Source organism: Corvus kubaryi, unplaced genomic scaffold (assembly GCF_017639235.1).
Source record: "Corvus kubaryi isolate FWS band 111438036 unplaced genomic scaffold, C.kubaryi_AGA036_p1.0 37284, whole genome shotgun sequence".
In the NCBI taxonomy this organism is placed as follows: Eukaryota; Metazoa; Chordata; class Aves; order Passeriformes; family Corvidae; genus Corvus; species Corvus kubaryi.
The window spans coordinates 7336042-7356244 of record NW_024581088.1 but is presented as its reverse complement, the minus strand read 5'-3'; the positions used below and the strand labels follow the sequence as shown (position 1 = coordinate 7356244).

The following is a 20203-nucleotide window of genomic DNA, read 5'->3' as shown; positions in this document are numbered from 1 at the left end:
GCTTCTGGAGAGAAATATGCTGCAGTAAGAGCCCATGGCACGTAATTCATTTAAAAATTGATTAAAAGTTTAGTAATAACGACACATCTGGAGTGACAGCCCTGCTCACTGCTTTAGTTACTTAATCATTTCAGCTTAGGTGCCCATTTATTCCCTGGCACGGATGTTTGCTCCGTGGAGGACCATGCAGAGGAAGAGTCAGACTCCTCAGTTCTCTTCCTGACAGAAAATCAGAGCAAGGGGCTCACAATTAGTGGCTGTAGCTCGTTAACAAAAGCCTCTGCATGCACAAAAATATGCTTTCCAGTGTTTAGAATCACTACAAAGTAACAACCCCTAAGGAAATAAAAGTGTGAAGTGTGAAGGAAATAAAACGTGATTTCCTGACTTGCTTAATTAAAAAATGAGTAATGAACTGCAGCAGATGTAAACCTGGAAGACAGAGCAGTAGCCAGAATAAGCTAATTACATCTCAAGGAATCTGTCCTCAAACAGCTTCTCCTGCACAATTCCCTCTTTCATTTGGGTTACAATAGATAAAGCAATTGATCAGCTGGGTACACTTCCATCTGGTAAATTCACTTTGAAGGCAGCAGGATTTACCATCAATTAATGTCACACCCAAACACTCACCATTACCAGGGACCACAAAAAAAAGAGTTCAAGAAAAAATTCATCCTGGTTTCAACTGAGGCAGAATTTGACTCAGATAAAGATGGAATTATATTTCATACTCCATGTAGTTACTAAACCAGCCCTTTTTGTACCAAAAACCAGTAGAACATTTTTGGCAACAACTCAAGCAAGAATTTACTACAGATAACAAATGGTGCAAGGTTTGAGCTCTGAGCTCCTCTGATGACACAGAATCAAGAAGGCAGGCCAATGACATAATTACAAATAATTACAAGTAATTTTGCAGGATATTAAGAGTAATAAATCACCATATGCTGTTTAATGCTCTCCTTACGTGGAATGGCAGCCAAGAAGAAATTTACCAAACACTGAGCATTTCTGAGATGGAAAAATAGGGCTACAAGCATGTAGGCAATAAAGGAGAGGTTTTCAGTGAGGAAAGGACTAGAACCCCTGGGCTAAGTCTGACAAATATTTCTGCTGTGGTGAAACTGTAGCCACATTTTCAGGTATTATTGCACTGACCACTTCTGGTTCATCACTGCACATTGATGTGGTTTAACACATTCTTGCTCCATGTTAATTATCCTGAGCCCACTTGTGTGTACTTAAGCCAGCCAGCACTAATGGACACAGCCTTGCTGCAACTCTAATTACCCTTCGTGCACTGTCTGAAAGCATATCTTGCTTTCTTTCTTTCTTCCTTCCTTTTTGTTTTAGTTTAGTTTTGTTTTAAAGCAATAATCTAAAATTTAAAACCATTAAATCAGGCATTATTATAATTTGAGTTACTGGTTTGCAAAAGGTTGGCTTGGGAAGGGCACAGATAATAAAAGTAATTTATGATGCTGCGGTTCTAAAATGCCTAAATTAGTAAGAGAAGGTACCACTCAAGTATTCAAACAATATAAAAACCCCAAAAGATAAATAAATATACAACAGCAATAACCTCTCAAGCAGTTGTGGTAAAAGCCCTTAGCTATATCAGCTGCACACTGGGTGCTGAATATTCTGAATACATTGAAAGATTATAGAAAATCAGGTTTTAGATGAGTGTCACTGTGAGAAGAAACATCTTGACTAGTGGAATAGCCCTCAACAGCTCAGCCTGAGATTCACTCTGCTCCAAAGGTGATTCATCTTTGAAGAGAAACCCAAATTTTTTAAGCTAGGGTGAATATAATATTTAAACAACATTTTATGTCAATACTGAACAGAAAAAAACCAAATCAAACCCACCAGCAATTCACAGTACTACTGCCAAGGAGCTGGAAACAATACAGTTATTGTATAAATATAGTGACTGATATATTTAGACACAATTTAATGGAAAGGCTGATTGTGTGGAAAATAATGAAAATTTTTACATTCATCCCTACCTTATTGTTTCTTCTATCAGTCGATCTGAGCTGAAAGCCAAAAGAAAAAAAACCAAGTTAAAAACAGTAACAAGCACTAAGTACTACTTTAGATCACTAATCAATGATCCCCATCATCATATTAATAAATTTGCCCTTAGAATGGTTTATTTCTGGATGTTGTCACATTTTGCTACTACATAGGTTTGGTTTATATAGACTTTGGAGAAGATGCACTGGAGTATCCTCTGGAGCAGCATTTCCTAAGTGTAGCAGCTGCTCAGGAGAACACATAAAGCACTGAGAAGACAGAAAAGGGGAATTGGCACTGTGATTTATGGAGGACTGTTTGGAAAGGAGTATTGGAGAAAGGAGTACCTAATTTTACTGCTTTTTAATCCTGCCCACCCCTTCAAAAAAGTCTTTAGTGATTAAAAAGCTGAGACTTGGGTCCACCTCAGAACCATGCTCAGGGTTAGCTCCCCAAACCATGGTTTATGCTGGCAAATTCCTTCTGTGGCAACACCAGCTGGATGAGAACTGAACTTAGGAGAACACAACACACACCACGTGTCAGAGAAAGCCCTGGCTGACATGTGCCCCCTGCCCTCCCTGCCACACATCGATCCAGTTTCTGTGCAGCATCCCTGGGAAAAGGGCAGCCTAAAGCACAGCACCAGAGAGGACATTTCATTTAAAAACCGGACACGCACCATTAAGGGGAGTAACAAGATCCTCACAATACTGCAGCTACTTCTCCTTTTCTGTACTCAACTTTCACACAGGGTTTTAATCACTGCTTTGCAGCCAGCTGTGAAATGCCAGGAAAACATCTCTTGTTACAGCAATCAATATCTCCAACGTAACCCTGACATGGAACAGGTCACTTCAGCATTCCCACTTCCCATAGTGCGGCTGCATCCCTACAACTGCTCTGTTCACCCCCACAGATTCATACAAATTCTTGGAGAGTAACTGCAAAAAAATGGAGTTTGCAGTTTGAGGAGGAAATCAACCTGACAGAAGAGTAGTTTTATGTTGTACTGGCTACTGCTTCCAGTATTAAATCAGAATTTATTGCTTCCGCCGAAAGGGCACGGCCATCTCCATCTTCCGCCCTCCTCATTCCAAGTGTTTTGCCACTTGGGAAGGGAAGGTACCACCAGCCCCTGGCGCAGCACAGCTCTGCCTCTGACTCAGCCAGAGCTGCCTGATTTGGAACTTTTCTTCTTCCCACAGGAATTCTGGAGATCCCCCCACACCTCCAGCGGGAGATGTGGCGAAGGAGCGCGCTGGGCAGCGAGCGCACGCGTGCGTAACCTGCTTGGGGAGGGGGAGAGGCAAACAGAATGACTTTATTTGCCTGTGAAGAGGAGTGAAAACACGAAGGTTGCTATTTCCTGGCTTGAAATATAGACACAGAACAGAGCACTAAAAATATTATGCTCAATTTTAAGCTGCCAGGGACTCAAGTGGGGCAGCAAACGGAGATACACTCTTCAAGATTCACATCAGTTGTGAGCACCTTGGTTTAAGCAAATAGAACCAGTTTTATTCACTGTGTGGTGTTTATTACACTGGCACAGAAGAGGAAAACACCGTAGCTGTGTACACTGAATGATGTGAGCAGTCTCACAGCATCTCCCAATGTCCCCAAGGCAGGCAGAACAGAAAAGCAATGCATTGAAGATTTCTGTAATCACTGAGTCTCCAAGATACACAATCCAGCTGAGAATGTGCCTTTCATAGATAGTCTCTAACAGACAAGTGTGTTATGTGGGCAGGGCATAATAAGAATAAACTGCAAAACCATTAGAAAACAGCCTGAAAAGCAAGAGCAGTGCACAAGAATGAATCATTTTAGAAAAGGTTCAATTTTTTTTTTTTAATTTGTATCAATGAAAAAGTATTAAAAACCCTGCTGGAAACAGGTTACACTTCAAAAAATTCTGTGGAAGGAAGCATTACTGGAACAGCCCTATTGAAAAACCTACCTTAAAAAAATCATTACCAGCTCTTTGTCCATTTAACTGATGAAATTATAGAATTTTTATGTTGATGAACTGAAGATGACAGAGAAGCTGAACACTTTTACAGACCTCAAATGAACTAGGATGTCCTCCAAGGCTTTTAGAGCACCAAAATTAGGCTTGTCAGTTTGCAGCAGAGATACTCACTGCTTTTTATGTTAGAGAAAGCTGTAGTTGGGCAGTTTTATTACTTAGTCATAAACACGAAAAGTTATTTAAAATCTTCAGATTACATTACACTGCATTATTTTTATATGTGTATGTATGTTTATACACACACAGAAATAAACTCTGGAGATGTGGCCACTTGTACAATGATGACAGAAGGTAATAAAAATATATAAACCAGTAATAACCAGTTCTGAGCACCAACACACACAGGCATGAGCTGCAAATGCCAACACAAGGCATTGATGTTTCTCAACTTATGTGGAGTCACCCCAAATATTTAAAAGGACGAGATGCAGGGGAATTTTCTTCAGAATGAAGATGTGTAGGTAAGGGCAGACTAAAGGAAGCACAGATTTATTAACACAACTTCCAGTGTGTTCTTCCCACCCCAAGAAGAACCAGCTCTTGAGAGGATTTGCAAACTCATCTCTCCTTGCAAGGTGAACAAACTCCACAGGAAAGGCCCATGACTTTCATTCCCTGACATTCTGATCAAGGCAGTCAGTGCGAGCAGGAACATTTCAGCGATTCTGATGTGCAGATTTGGATTGCTTGGCAAATACAGATTGTAAAGTTCACTCACAGTGACACCCAAACAGAAGCATCTGTTTCATTCATTTTACAGCTCATAATCATAAAAATAAGTCAGATTTAAGGAAGATCAAGAACACAAAGTACAACAGGGCCCAGAGACGCAAGGGAAGTTTGCAGATCTCTGACTATTAATAACCTGTTCTCCACAAATAGAAGCTGTTCTCACAATTAAAAATAATGTTCGTTTCAATCGTTTGCCAGAATAAAAAAGTAACATTGAACGAGGCAATTGTGCTTAACTTACACATTCAGAACACTACAAAAAGAGGCTCTTAAATCAAAATCTATTGACTTTGTTCTTCTGCTGTCCAAGCACAGACAACAGATCCAGTGGACATTTCCTCATGAATATCCAAGCAAAAGATGGTTCTGGGCATTATTAATCTGACTTGCCATCTGTTTCAATAAGCTCTGCATTTTCACCTGTCCAGACAGACAAAACCATTTAAAAATACTACAGGAAAGAAAGGCTGGAAGATGCTGAGGCAATCACCTCCTGCAAGGAATGGCACAAACCCAACAGCAGCAGCAGCCATGCATATGAAATAACCAGGCCCCCGTGCAACTGCTGTCTGCAGAAGATGCCACAGCTTGTCTTTTAAATATGCAGACAGGTAAATTAATCTGAAGGAGAAATTAAGTGAAATATGCCTCTAAGATAGAAAAGAGTCCTGCCCATCACATAAGGCTTTCACAACTAAAAGAAAGCGTTTTATGTTGTTTTTAAGGTAAATCTCTGTGTCTGTATTTAAACAAAATTCATTAATATAGATGAATACTTGGCTGAGGACTGGGTTTCTCCCATATCCACAGATTTTGCTGCTGATACCCAAACCAAGCACTCATCAGAGGAACAAGGCAGAACAGTAAAACTCATCTGCACACAACTCATCTCACAACACGCTTTAAAGCCTTCAGATGAAATTAAGGGCAATATTATCACCTAGAATAATTTAAAAGGAATAGGGACAGCCCTGTAGAATAAACTAATATAGCACCTGATATATTTTCTTCCTTTCGTAAAGAATAACCACAGAAATAATAATTTTTACTTTGTTCTTTCTCTAACTGCAAGATAAATCACTAAGTCTCTGCTCTCTCAAACTGCCTCCAATAAATCTTTCATATTTTCACAGTCTTGGATCACCAATGTGGTGATTGAAGCTCAGTGTGGAGCTCCCAGGAATGCAAATCCTGCAAAATATACTCTAATACAAATATACAGGTTATGATGAGGCAAATCTGACTTACACACTCAGTTATTTCCATCATTGTAATAACAGAATAATAATGAAAAAACCACTGTGCACAAAAAAACGCAGCTCCAACTCATTTTTTCTGCTTGCCATCAACATTCCTTATAATATTAAAAATTCATAAGATCATTAAGCTCTTTAAAAACTTAAGTAGAAGAATTTAAAGCAGAACACTTTTTCTTTTTGCCCTGTGATAACAACATACTCCAGATTTTATAAGGCTTGTCCCAAGTTTGATTCAATTTAGTTCCAAAGTGGCTAAAAAAGACAAAAACTGGTGTAGAAGTCTATTCATTGACTAAGACCAATATATTTGACTATGAAGCACACATCTTCCACTTCCAGCATGAGAAAAGCTGGCTGGCCAAAAACAAAGACATGAGGCAGAATAGGCATTTTCAGGGATGAACAGTTTCCCCACAGAAACCACTCTGAAAGCAAAGAAAGGTTCAAATGCTGACCCAAACTGCTGCTCTCTTTTGTGGGTTTTCTTTGAGTGTTAATTCAAGCACAAATCTGGATGCTAAGGAAATGCAATTTTGTCACACTGTCTGTTGCAGAAGGCACCAATCAAACACAAAACCCAGCACAAACATGAGCATTCATCAATGTATAAATTTGCTCAACATCATCACACCTACAAACTCTGAACACCTAAGTAAGCTTATTTCTGCAGATTACTGTATAGGGGAGTCTGATCTCAGAAACCACTTTCAATAAGAATGAGGAATAGTTGCAAAATTGGAGAAGAAAAAAGCGCAATACCATGTTGCTTTTAATCAATGCAAGCAAGTTGTTAGATCTAGAATGAAAGGCAGTGGAACAGAATCCATTGCTCTAGGCAAGAGTAAACCAACATTGTCTGGTGCTGAATTTCTTTCCAGATGGAAAGAAACCGTACATGAGGAAAAGAAAATACACAGAAGGCATCCCTTTCACTGCAGGGAAGAATCTGCCAAAGGATTTCCAGTAAAATAATCTGGTGAAACCTACTCCCTCCAACTGCAATCCTGGAACAAAATTCAGCTATAAATTCGACCTCTAGCTACATTATTAAGTAATACCTCAACAGCTCATCAATTCCAGCAACTTGGATTTTAGATACACTAAGAAAAGCACTTTGTTTTCAGCCAACACCTGTAAACACAACTACATGTGCAACATAACCAATAAAAAGATTAGTAGTTCTAACTCAGTTTAAAGGAGACAAACAAGTACCAAGGGATTTTTTCCCTTTGCAGGGAGATCTCTGAGAACAGGGATCCACCTTCACAGGTCTGAGAACACCAACAGCTGTTTCTCCTGGATTTCCAAAGGGTATAGCCTGCACCTCCACTGAACTGCACAGAGTTGTGTGGGAATTATCAACAGAGTGGAAGAGGAGCTGGCCAAGAAAGCTCTTTGGCATGCAGACGACTGGGAAAGTGCCTGAGAGCCCCAAGAGGGTGAGCAGCAGCAATACTTCTTCCTTTAAAGCAAATCTATAAGGGAATAAGAGCCTTCTCAATAAGCTGCAGCATTCAGTTTACCCAAAGAACGAAGGTAAAAACTTAAAAAATGAGAACAGCTCCTACTGTCTACATGAAGTGCAGCAGCTGGTTGAGCACAAACCCAGTGCCAGGATGGCACCACATAATGAGGCCTCGATTAATGCTTGGGAAAGTTCCTGGAGAGATTGACCCTCCCATATAATTGCTCCATCTCACCCATAGGAACGAAGTGAAATGAACTGAGGAGGGCAGGCCTTACTGTAAGTCATTATCAGCAACCACAACTGTCAGAACAATTCCAGTAACTTCCTAATGGACTCTATCGGCATTTCCTCAAATTTTACATCTGCACGCACTGCCAGCAGTCAGTGGCACGGCTGCCTGAGTTATTCCCACTGGTTTAAAACGTGGAATTTAGGTGGGACCTTTTCCTAAAGGGAAAAACCCTCAAAACCAAGCAGCACAAGGCTCGGATATCTGACACTGACCTGACTAAAACCGAGCTCTCCCAGGATAACCTGTCACGGCTGATTTGTTGGGCGCACACAGACGTGAGATGCTCAGCTTACAACAAACACAAGCTGTTTGTAATCTGTGCTGTAACAAAATAGATTGTATCACTTTTCTAGCTCAGTGTTTTTTGACTACAGCTTGGCAAAGCTAAAGAACTATTTCACTACTCACACACTCCTAAGTAACCGGGAGAACACAAGGGGGAATGTTTTCTAGAAGAGCCTGATAACATAAACAACTTCATAATTAATATCTTTTTAATTTCCAGTCGAGCTAACACAGAAATGAAGTGAGAAGTATCCCTAGGATGACAACCCCACTTTAATATAGTATGAAAACCTAAAACCCACACTGACAGACACGTGCTCTGCTCCCTAACTGCATTTTCACCTGCTGTGGTTTTGAGGGTTTTTTGGGAGAAGCTCTGTGGCTTTCATCAAGGATTTGGCCGAGGTACTTGATTTACAACTCTCTACCTGCCTGTTAATTAAGTTTCAGAAAATTATTCTTAAAGCTCCATAGTTAACTCTGCAACATAACAAACACTTGTGGTTCAAAATGTAAAGTGCACACTACATTTAAACCACGCACACGCCAAATTCAGGATGCAATTCATTAATGGGTAAAGATCGCAGCATTCTTCTTCTGACCCAATTTCCCAGCGTTCTTAGGGCTTTTTATCTGAGACTGAACAAGATGCATTCTTCCAGAAGTGCAACCATACTTGATGCAAACAAGTCTCTCAAGTGAGAGGAAAACACTCTGCATCCTTCAAATCACAACAGAACTAAGGTCCTTGAAAAGTTCTAAACAGAACTCTATTATTAGGCTAAAATAAGGATGCTTTAAGGGGAATTTGGATCTAGTTCTGCTTAGGATCGTGGATTTGATAGAACACGAAGATATCTGCACAGCAACCATTCAGCAGCCAAGAATGAGGAGAACCTAATTCTGATGCATTAGGAGAGGCAGAAATTAAATAAAACTCAAGAATGACATTTATGCAGTAGTGTGGTAACTTTCCAGAGATACACTCTGTATATGAGAAAATGGAAATAATCACTATTTAACATACCCATGCACATCAAATTGAGTTCAACAGCTTGTTTTTACTAGAGGATCCAATAGCAAATAATGAGCAAGCACTTCTGGCCCTAAAGAATAATGAAGTGCACAGCCACACTGACAAAAAAACGACATACTGCATTAGAATAATAAAAGTGATCCTCAGATTGCACAAAAGGAATTCTATAAAACTCCACAATTGTTGACTCTGTTGAAAAGCTGCACCTGCTTTTCAAAACCAACCCATGCAGGATGGATTTCAGCACTCATGAAAGCCCTAATTTCAATACAGACCTTGGAGGGGGGAAGCTGTCCTAGTTAAGAAACAGTGTTGAAAGGAAAGCTAAAAACAAATAAAACATGCATCACCGACTTGTTTATTTCTGAAAGGAGCAAGAAACTTCAGAAGAAACCACAGAGCCCTGAAGTTTGAAGTGTGGCTTTATATCCTTCCCGTCCCCCAATAAGAACAAAGTGCTGTTTCTAAGGGGAAGCCCAGAATCGAGAACCAGAGCAGACCTATTTCCCATGATACATTCAGGTAATCTTTCACTCTGTGAGGGTTTGCTCTTCAGCTTCTGCAGACATTCATAAAGACCTACAAGAGTTTCCATAGCCACTTTCCCTGGGGTACATGGAATTCCATCCATAAACCTTCACTTTTTATAAAGGTGAAAAGCAAACAATGAGCTTGAAGCTCTTAATGCTCAATGTGTGGCTGCATCCTTTGTCACCCAGATAATTCAGTTTTGTACTGGAAGTTACAAAGGAAATTCCCAAATTAAGTTTTGTGCTGTCTGTGGTGGGTTTGATGCTTTTTTTTTCATTTGGTGTCCCCATCACTTTAGACATATTGAGGTATAAAAATGTCACAACAGTCATCAGTGTCAGGCAAATTATTGATTACAGTAGTGTTAAAGCAATCCAACTATCAGCAAAGCATGCAAATAAACATTGAAACATAGAATCTTTGGTTTAGTAGTTTGGGGTAGGGTTTTTTTAAGTCCTAAACAGGAAGATTAAAAGAAATAGTTGATTTTACCTTAATGAAACTCAAGCTATTTTTAGAGGAAAAAACCTCTTAAATCCTGAATTGCTTGGCTGATTTTCATGATCTTTTATTAAGTTATTTATAAATAATAATAATAATAATACCCAAGAGAGCATCTTCCCTCATTGCCTGGAAGCTTTGAACCTCCCCAAATTCTCATTAAACTACTTCAATAACTTGCTCATACAGTCATATAATTATACACAGCGAAGCTTCTCCTTTTCCAGAAGACAGGAACGGTCTCCCTCTCTGAACAGTATTTACTATTAAAATAAGAAAACAGCAAATTATTCTCAGCCTGGTGCTGCAGTTGAGTATATGATGTGCCCAAGTGTCATATTCAGTCTGGGACTGTTACAGGAGAAGCTGATCCAGCCACTTCCAGAGTGGCCTTGCATCCCTCTGCCACGAGTCTTCAGGAGACACAGGTTCTGCCAGCAGCCTTGGCAACCCCAGGCAGAGATAAGGCTAAAGGAAAGAATCACTGATGCAATCAAAAAAATTCTGCAGCAATAGGAGACAGAGCAGCAAGACAGACTAGAATTGTATTTTGAAACAGGATTACAGGAGAAGCTGTTGTGCATCCTTAAGTGAGCCTTTGCAACACCAAAAATCCTCCTTTGCTCAAATCCCTTCTTTGAAAACCATTTTCTTTGTGCTGCTGCTCAGACAGAGCACACAGCCCTGCCCCAGAAGTCTGAGTTGCTCAGTGGTTAAGGCAGTAAGGTGATTACCACAGCCATCCTGGCACTGGCACACACTTTTAATGCAGCATTTCTCAAACTTCCTTATTCCAGAAACAAAGAAACCAAGCCAGTGGTGTTTGGGAAAACAGTGGCACACCGTTGCCAGAGCTCTTGCAATTAATGGCCAGCAGAGAGACCCAGATTCCCCAATCCCTCCTCGCACTGTAACTTCCACTTCAATGGGCTAAGTGCTGCAGCCCTTCGCCAGCACTGCACAGAAGGTCTGCACCCAAAGAGCACCAGAACCAGTGCAAACCCTCCAAACCAGGGCCATGGAGGGCTCCTCTGTCCTCCCAGGGCAGAGCTGTTTGGGTTTTTTTCATAACTGCTACAGAGCAAAGAAGATTATTCATTCCCAAGTGCTGCTTCAGTTAAAATCTGCATTCAAATTAAGAGAATGGAACCACAAGAACGCCGCATTCTGCTCTGACATGAACAAAAAATAAGTTTAATTAAGAGGTAAGTTTGGTAATTAAAAAAATTAAAAAAAAAAGCCCTTACGGGGCCTGACTAAAGTGGAGCTCAGCAGTTCTGAAGCTGCAGAGCAGGCAGGCCAGCAGGAACCCAGGGAAGAGGCTCATCACATTCCTCCCTCCCTGCTGCTTCCCCAGCCACCTTGGGATGGAAAAAGGAATTGGTGAATTAGCTGTTTTTTCCTGCATCCTCTGTTTCCAAGAGAAGATGAAGAAGATGTAGTGGTGAATTGTGTGTCAGCTGGAGCAGTTGCTGCCCAGGCATCTGTGGGTCCTCCCCTGCAACTGGAGGTGATGGGAAGGGAGGTAACAACAGTTCTCTGGTCTTAATCCAACACTGAAGTTCCACTGAAATCCACAGGAACCTGAGCAGCAACAGCACAGTGAGTGGAAATCAGGGCATGCAGAATAGAGAACAGGAACAACAAAAGAAAAAAGAAGTTCTATTAAGGTAGAAAACTGGCAGCTTTTTCCCAAAAGATCAAGTCACCTGTAATCAAAAACCCTGCAAGGCGTCTCTGCATATTGTTGAGCTGATTTCTCTCTGCAAATCAGTGCTGAAGTGAAAATTTGTAAGGAAAGACAAAATTTAGAGGAAAACCAGTCTGTAAGTCACTCCCTCTGTTAAGATCTTCCCCATATCACCAACAAAGTTTGGAAGCAGTTTTCCTGGCCATTATTCTCGACTGAATGTGCCCCTTTCTGCCCAAACAACAGCAGGAAATCTGAAATAGTTCTGCTGATAACAAAATGCCATAACGAAAGTAATGAAAGTATTTAGTACTCCAGAGTACTTCACATACGTGAAGTACTGCACAAACATTAGTTTCTCCTCATCATCTCAGGTATGTATTATTAATTAGCACCATTACACAACTGCTGCAGGTTCCCATTATTTCTTTTGCTCACTTCTCTGATTCCTCTTTTCTCTTTCCCATGCAGCACACGTCCCTCTGATTTGTTTGCTCTCCTCTTTTTCCTCCTTCCAAAAAAGTTTCTTACCCACCTACTCTGGCACCCTGACCCTCTCTGTGCCAGTTTGAAACACTTTAAGACACACAGGGGTGTCTGAACACCTGCAGCAGGTTCATCTCATCTACCTGCATCACTCACACACGAGACTTCAACTAAGAGGACCTTTTTTTTTTTAATTTTTACTGGATAGATTCACAGGCTGCATAGCAACACTCAGCAGGAACATGCAGTCACCTGACAATTAAAAACACAGCTAATGATATCTGCACCATACAGGCACCTGCTTCACCACCAGCCACTTCTTTTAGAAAGGGAAAAATGACTAATTTTTGAGTGCTGGAACTGAGTAATAAAGTAATAATCACAATGACAGAATTGGTGTGTTTTCACCTAGTTTTACAAGGAATTCATCATAAGTAATAACATCTTTCACTGTAATCTAAACTTCTGAAGACTTCACCAATTTTTACACGAACTCATCAGTATCACCTGGTATCACTCACCTACAACACAAGGGAAATTTTCACTCACATGCACACACAATATTGCAAATTTAATCAAGCACATTAGTTCCTTCTTTGCTGACTTAGACTATAACTCATCAATAACTGCAGAATTTCTCAGGGCAGACTCTAAGTTGACAGAATCGTTTCCTCTGAGGCAGCACTTTTCAGAGCAGTTTTTAAAATGCTAGGCTAGATCTATTCATCAAAATTGTTTTCTTTAGATGGAAAACAGCATTAGAAGAAAAAGGATGACTTGTCTGGACCCCTGGCCAAAAGCACACAGAGAAGATGAAATACCTTTAGGGAATGGCACAGACCCAAGAAAACAAGATTTCAAAAATGAACAGCAAACATGACCACTCTAGATTCGGTGTTTCTATCTGCATCTGACATGCCAAAAAATCTGAGGTATTAGGTAAAAATATTAACAGGCCATCAGTAATCAACAAGATCAACCTGACAACCTTATTTTAATTAACAGGGGTTAATATTTTCTTTAAAAAAATTTATTTCTCCAGCGGTTGGTAAAGCTGTTTTTGAATTCCCTGGGTAGAACTTCAACAGGAAACTGAGTGACTTGGAAACTTCTATCCACAGCCAGAAGAACTTCTAGACAAATCTCCTTTCCCAACAATGAGCTGATTTATAAAATGGACTGAGCAGCAGTGAAGCTTTCAAAGGTAGAAGAACACGACGTGTTTTGTCTCACCCTCCCTGGTGTGGGCTGCGGCGGCGCGGGGCCCCCTGTGCCCCCTGCCCGAAGGCTGCCCCGGCTCCATCGGGATCCCAAGGTGGAAATCCCTGCTCCTGCCAGCAGCACTGACACAGCAGCCAGCCCCACCCTGGGAAAGAGAGGCCAAATGGATCCAGGATCCTCATGGCTTAATGGAAAGCCAGGCATAGCCAGGGTTTGCACAGCGCTTTTCGTCATTCGCTGCGTGCCTAATGTGTGTTGGAACCTTTTATTCATCAGCATCTTGTACTCACAGATTTTTCATTTCCTCTCCTCTTTTAGGATTACCTACATATATAACATTAAGAGGATCTTCTCTGTGGTGTTCACAATGTGACACAAAAATGAAAGAGGCAGATTTAGGCAAAAAAGCAGAGGAGCTTCCTGTCTCTCCTCTTCCTCCCCAGTGAGATACCCCACAAACAATCCGACCCTGCAGTTTTTTGAAGGGCATTCATGGGAAACACAGCCCAGAGAAAACCCCAGGTTGTGTTTATCCTGTCTCACGTGGCTGTGCATAAAGGAAAAGGCTGACAGAAGAGCCTGGCACTCTGCAGTGGGGCAGCAGTTCACACATTCTCTTATCAGATCATGCAATAAATATGTAATAGGTCAGAGTACTTAATATCAGAAATTAAACAGGGTCAAGACCAAGTGAATGCTCCAATATCAGGTATGAATACTTAATTCCTGTGGTGTTATTACACTGCTTTGTAGAACGTAATAATACACTGTAAACTTTATGTTCCTGTGCCTGTTTTTCAAGCTCTCTTCATAGACTTCACTCCACTGAAAACACTTGGATTTTTACTCCCGTGTCTTTGTGTAAATATATTCATCATCTACTTCTGTCAATTAGTCTGGCACCAGGATTTATTGCACAACAAATATTCAGCATCATGACTCACACAAAGCTTGTCAGTTTATCCTAGGAGCATGTTTGGTGTAATTTGCCAGCTCCTGGTGATTTCTTGGGACCTTTTCTTAGCTTTTACGGCTTTTTGGCATGAATAGCTCATTAACTGCTTTCTCTGAAGACAAATATGTTGAAACTCTCTAATAATTTCCTTTGCCAGTATCTTTTTCTGAGCTTACTGATCCTCAATTCAAGAGTTTTGCAAGCTTTGATTTCTTGCCAATGTTGTCTTCTCCTTTACACTGGATTTCTTCACAGTCCTTACAGTTATCTCCACCTTGCAGAGCAGTCTATGATTGGTTTTGGCCCTGTTTACTAAAGATCCCCAACTCACACTTATTTATTGTTTTCCTCAGTGTTGTGGTGGGTTTATTTCAAGTCTTAGCAGTTTCAAATAATCACTCAGATGGTTTTAAACTATTTCTAAAACTGCCTTACTTTTATTTTTCATGCATTTTAATCCTATAAACATACTGCAGACTTTAGCATATTTAGAAGACCAAATAATCAATGCCTCAGTAAAGGCTGGGCTCAAATTCTGAAGACATCTGCCAGACAATGTTTACAAAATGCTGTAAGTTTTCCACTCTTAATTTCTGCAAACGTTTCAAAATAATGCACTCAGGGTAATATCAGTTTCTTAGAAGGGTATTTTACAATTCCAGAAACATTTGACCATTTTATTTTGAGATTATGCTTAACAGCAGTCATAATTAAAGCTTTAAATCAGCTAATTTCTAAGTTGTAAGATATTAAAGAAAACTGAGGATGAAGCAGTAGTAAGCCACAACTGAAAAAAAAGAAGTTTTAATGTCCTGTAAAAGCTTTTTGTGCAGTTCTGGGTATAAGTTTAAATATAAGAAAGCCACAGGTAATTTTTTATTTGCTTGTTTTTTTAAATGCAAGCCTGCCCTCTCGTGTGAGCCTGAGGTTTAGCACAATTACAGGCACAGAGAGAGGCAGGAAGATCAGAGCTGCCTCCTGACTCTCTTAAAACCACAAACCCTTCAGATCTTTGCTCTCACCTGCACTGTTTTTGCAGAACAAGGGCACACAAAGCAGCTACTCACAACTTAATGCCCTCTCTGCGACAGGAATAAGAACAAGGTGCCTTCTATTTTGCTTGTTATCTGGTAAACTAGAGTCAACTTGTAAATATTTAACTGCATAGGTAATTGTGGAATTAATCTCTTCCATCACCTTTTGTCCACATTCAGTAGAGACAAAAGGAAAAAAGATTTTTCTTTGTCTGACTGGCAAAACAAAAAAGGAGAGGGAAACCCAGCCAAATCATGGGCGTTTCTGTTTCGTTTCTTAAACTTTATCCCAGTCAGTGTGAAAGGCATCTATCTACTCCCTTGGGAAGAGGAGGAGGTCTGAGTCACAAGTGACTTGCAAAAGCCCCTGAAGACAACACAGAACTGTCACTGACAAGATCCTAAAGCCCAAATCATTGACACCACCATGACTATTATCTACCCCACACAGTTTGTGCTCAGCACAAGCCATAAATGTTTATCCAGCTGTATGAAATCCAGAATGTTTCACCTCCCAGAAAAGTCAGGCACCTCCAACACAAGTAAATAGGAAACAACACCTACTTCCGAAGGTGTTCGTGCTCCTTCAGGAACAGTTCTGTTCTTCTGTTGTTCACACCAGACCCGCTTTTATATGATCTAAAATCCAACAGAACAGAACCTTAATGAGAATTGTGAATCCAAGGAACTTCTTTTGCTTTATTCAGAGCACAGACACGTGAGCTATGCCAAGCATTCTCTCCCTCTGAGGACAGTCCCACACCTTTGCTGGGGCAAACACAACTTACTCGATATCTTTCCGTACTGATCCCAACAGATTCTCCCTTTCTCGTATTGCCAAGAAGTTTGCTTTGGTTTTGTGGAATTCATGTGTGTAATCCTGTAATAATAAACAGGTATCCCAAAATTAGGGTACTGAGGTTAACTGAACAATGTAATACACCCACAGGAGATGCAGCCACCTTTAAAATTGACAACTGCTCTCTAATACAAAGTGCAAGACCAGCTTACGAATTTAACAGCAAAAATGCTGGAAGTTAATGCAAAATATTCTTAAAACTCACTGCTCTTAGGGCATTTGCTAAATCTGATGGTTGCAGCTACAGCTGTGGAGGGAAATCCACTGTATTTCTTTCTTCCAGTTTCAGATATCCTCACCTTTCTGATGAATTAGTTTGTGTTGGAATTTCCCATCAGAAGCCCTAACAAAACCTACTTCTTTGGTGTGGTGAAGATGTTCTTGAGTTTATTCTGTTGTTACACCAGATTAAAATAAAGTCTTTTCTGAGCAGCGAAGATGACTTTTAAGTTGCAATTTTAAATTTTAAACCATTTCAGGCAACTGGTATTTCTCAAAACTCAATTTAATTGGCAGCTGGCATGCACCAAAACCATTGTAACCATTCATACAAATGCTATTGCTTTTCACACTGTGTATTGATTGCACAGATACCAGTCAGAAATCAGACTGTACATGACCAGCCAAACAAAATATGCATTTTAACATCACCATGTTATGACATGTAAACATCACCAGTCTGAAACATGGTTAATTTATAGCACTGACTGGTAGCTTTAACCATCACATTTCCTTCATCTCCCCTGAGAAGCTTAGAAGGTTTTACAATCGTGTTTTCTGAAGTGTGATGCTCCCTTGCATGTTGTTACGTGACAAACCACACAGACAAGGTAATTCATTACAGCCCTTTCCCCTCTTGCTATCTAAAATCCACCCACATAAGGCAGCACCCTTTCCTGTTCTTTCTTAGCTAAATTCTAGTCACCAATAAAACATAAAAAGCACAACTCAGAGTTCAGCGGGTGCCTGGAGAGAAGGAAAGCAAGATGGAATCAGTGGCATTCACACCTCCTGGTGAGACACTCCAGCAAGCTGTGATATCAGCATAGATAATAATAATTATTTTAACCAAAGAAAGAACATAAAGGCAGGGGAGAGGCCCGTTTGTTACCTGCAGGATGTCCCTGTGGCGCTGCAGCGTGTGCATCAGCGCCGCGTTCAGCGACGGCACGCCCGCACTGTTGGTGTACTCTGCCATCTTGTCATTTATCCCAGTCAGCTACAGCAAGGAAAAACACCCCAGAAAACGTGAAATGGCTTCTTCTTGCAAGAAAATGACAATGCACAAGCTAAAGGAGCCAGCTAGACATGCACACCTTGTCTAACACCCACACTCGGATTTCCTAATATCCATCACAGAAACCCGGACTGTGACATTGCCTAAATGCTGAAATAAACCCAAAGTAACTCGAGTTACCCTTCCCAGAAGTTGCTCAATCTCCACAGCCATGGTCTCAAACATTCTGTCCTGGCTTGATCCATTTAGTAGAGGAGTCGTGTCAGAGCTAAGGAGAAGAAGAGGAGCAGTCACTGAAAAGTTGCATCATTTCATGAATGCCAGAAATGAGGAAGCACCAATGACAGGGGTTGGAAAGCTCCACTATACCCAGGTTTGCTAGAGATGAAAAAAGCGCTGAAAAATTACATTTTCTTATTCTGTGTGCCTTTAACTCTTATCTAAATGCATGACACAGTATCACCTGCAGGAAATACAACCTTCTCCTTGGAAGAAATGCCTGCCCCCACACACGTCTGGTACCAGCGTCCTCCTCCCCCCAACTTTTAAGCTTGATTTATTTATTTACTGGCAGGAGGGAGCACTGCACTGTTAGCATGTTACTCCAGCAACATAATTACACCTCAGTAACACCGTGTTAGGACAACCCCCATGCCTATTAAGCAATCAGTGTCCCACAGAGCAACACAAACCACACCATTTACCACAATTAGTTTCACACACCTTCCCTATTTGCCAGTAAAGATAAACTGAAACCACAAGGAAAAGTCACATCTCAGACCAGCCTGCAGAACTGTGGCAGCTAACAGCCCTCAGAGACTACTCATGGCTCTGGTAATCTGCCTTGAGTAAGAGAAGTAAGTTTGGCACAGGACAGCAAAAATAACGAAAACAATTCGATTACATGGCAAGTAGCAGCACAGAGGCAGACACAAAAGTGAAACTAGAGCTCTGATTCAAGTTCTGCTGAGGTGCTCTCAGGCTTCCAGAACTAGAAATTGAGGGAGGGGTTCAAAATTCAGTCATTAAATTAAATAAAAAAGAAAAGTATCAACACACATACCTACAGCAGCAACACTCACAACTGATACAGTTAACAAGCAAAGAAAAGGTTGCAAATGGACAAAGAGTTTGGTAATTCCTGCTGTGGAACTGCAGGGAAGAGCTCACCTCTGGCTCACAAGATAGACTTGAAGAGTTTTACCACATTAATTCTTCAGTCAAGCATAAATGTGACCAAAGCAAACAGAAACTACCCATGTATATACACACAGACCATGTATATATACACACATCTAACAACACATGTGCAGCTCTCACTATTCTCATTGACATCGTCCCTGTCCATGGCCGAGGGATTGGAACGAGAAGATCTTTAAGGTCCCTTCCAAGCCAAACCATTCTATGGTTCTGTGATTATTACTCACCTCAGGAGAAAGACAGGAAGAAACAGCCACTCGTTTTGAAGAGGGCTTGTTCCTTGCACAGCTGCTCAGTGCTCCAGTTCCCTTAAAACTGGGATTACAAATAGCACACCAGCCCACCTGGGAGCTGTAACGCTAAATTCCCCTAATACCAAGTACCTGAAAACCTCCTGTTAGTTTAATACAAGAAAAACTGGGAATTAAGCCCATGTAACGAGCATTAAAAAGCTCACTGACCCCACACAGAATGAAGTTTAAATCCAGTTTTCCCCAGTGACCTGTCACCCACAGCCCTCCGTGACTCACACACCAACATCACATCAAAAGCAACACCAGCAGCTGCAAGGAGCTTCCCAAGAAGCCAAGCGTTAAGAGCCACAGGTGGGACCAGCAAACGATAAAACCGCACCAAGCACCACAGGCAGCGTTTAAAACATAAAAGAAACGGGTTAGTACCTATACCTGTCGCGCCTTCCGTCTCGGGTGCTGCTGTAGCTGGTGCAGAGTTTGCTGAAGGAGACCAGCTTCAGGTCCAGCTCGTTCTCCAGCTGCCTCGCCTGCTTCCTGAGATCTGCACGGGGCAGGGGACAGTCACGGACCCGCACGGGGACCCCGCGCCTCCGGGGGTCCCGTTCTCACAGGAAGACAAACCCAGAGGGAGGGGGGACCCTCACGGCTGGGGGAGCGCCCCACGCCCACAGGAGGGCGCGGCTGGACACCCGCAGCCCCTCACCCGCAGCCCCGGGAGGGTCCGGCGGGGCCGCCCCGCCGCGGGGCTCAGCAGGCACCGGCGCCTCATGGCTGACGGGCCGGCACCACCCGCGCCCGCCGGCCCCTCGGGAGAGAGCAGAGGAGCCCCAGCGGCGGTCCCGCCCTGCCGTGCCCGGGCCGTGCCCCGGGGGGACCCCGCGCCCGCCGCCCCCGCCCCACTCGCCTTCCCAGTAGTTGCTGCTCCCCGCCGCCATCTTTGTTGTCCAACGTCAGCGCGGGCCGGGCGGGGCGGAGCGGCCGCGGGGAGCGGGGCAGGCCGGGACGGGCGGGCCTCCCGCGCCAGCGCCGCGCAGCGGCCGGGCGGGGAAGCGCCGGTGCCAGCCCCGAGCCCGGTCCCCATCCCAATCCCGCTCCTCCAGCCC

The 20203-nt window shown here is 42.0% G+C and overlaps 1 protein-coding gene across 2 annotated transcripts in view; it reads right to left on the bottom strand.

Moving 5' to 3' along the window:
* The window catches only part of GOSR1 (golgi SNAP receptor complex member 1), a 29029-nt gene extending 8957 nt beyond the window's left edge, over positions 1 to 20072 (bottom strand). Inside the window, exons 1-7 of one of the 2 annotated variants that reach the window (XM_042026271.1) lie at positions 20005 to 20072; positions 19527 to 19641; positions 17827 to 17914; positions 17521 to 17628; positions 16339 to 16430; positions 16115 to 16189; positions 2016 to 2045 (exon numbers count right to left, since the gene is read on the bottom strand). In XM_042026271.1, coding sequence (XP_041882205.1) covers positions 2016 to 2045; positions 16115 to 16189; positions 16339 to 16430; positions 17521 to 17628; positions 17827 to 17914; positions 19527 to 19641; positions 20005 to 20035 — 539 coding nt within the window. In that variant the 5' untranslated portion in view covers positions 20036 to 20072. The remainder of the gene's footprint in view (positions 1 to 2015; positions 2046 to 16114; positions 16190 to 16338; positions 16431 to 17520; positions 17629 to 17826; positions 17915 to 19526; positions 19642 to 20004) is intronic. The other variant, XM_042026272.1, reaches the window with a different exon arrangement.
* Positions 20073 to 20203: the final 131 nt, after the last annotated feature.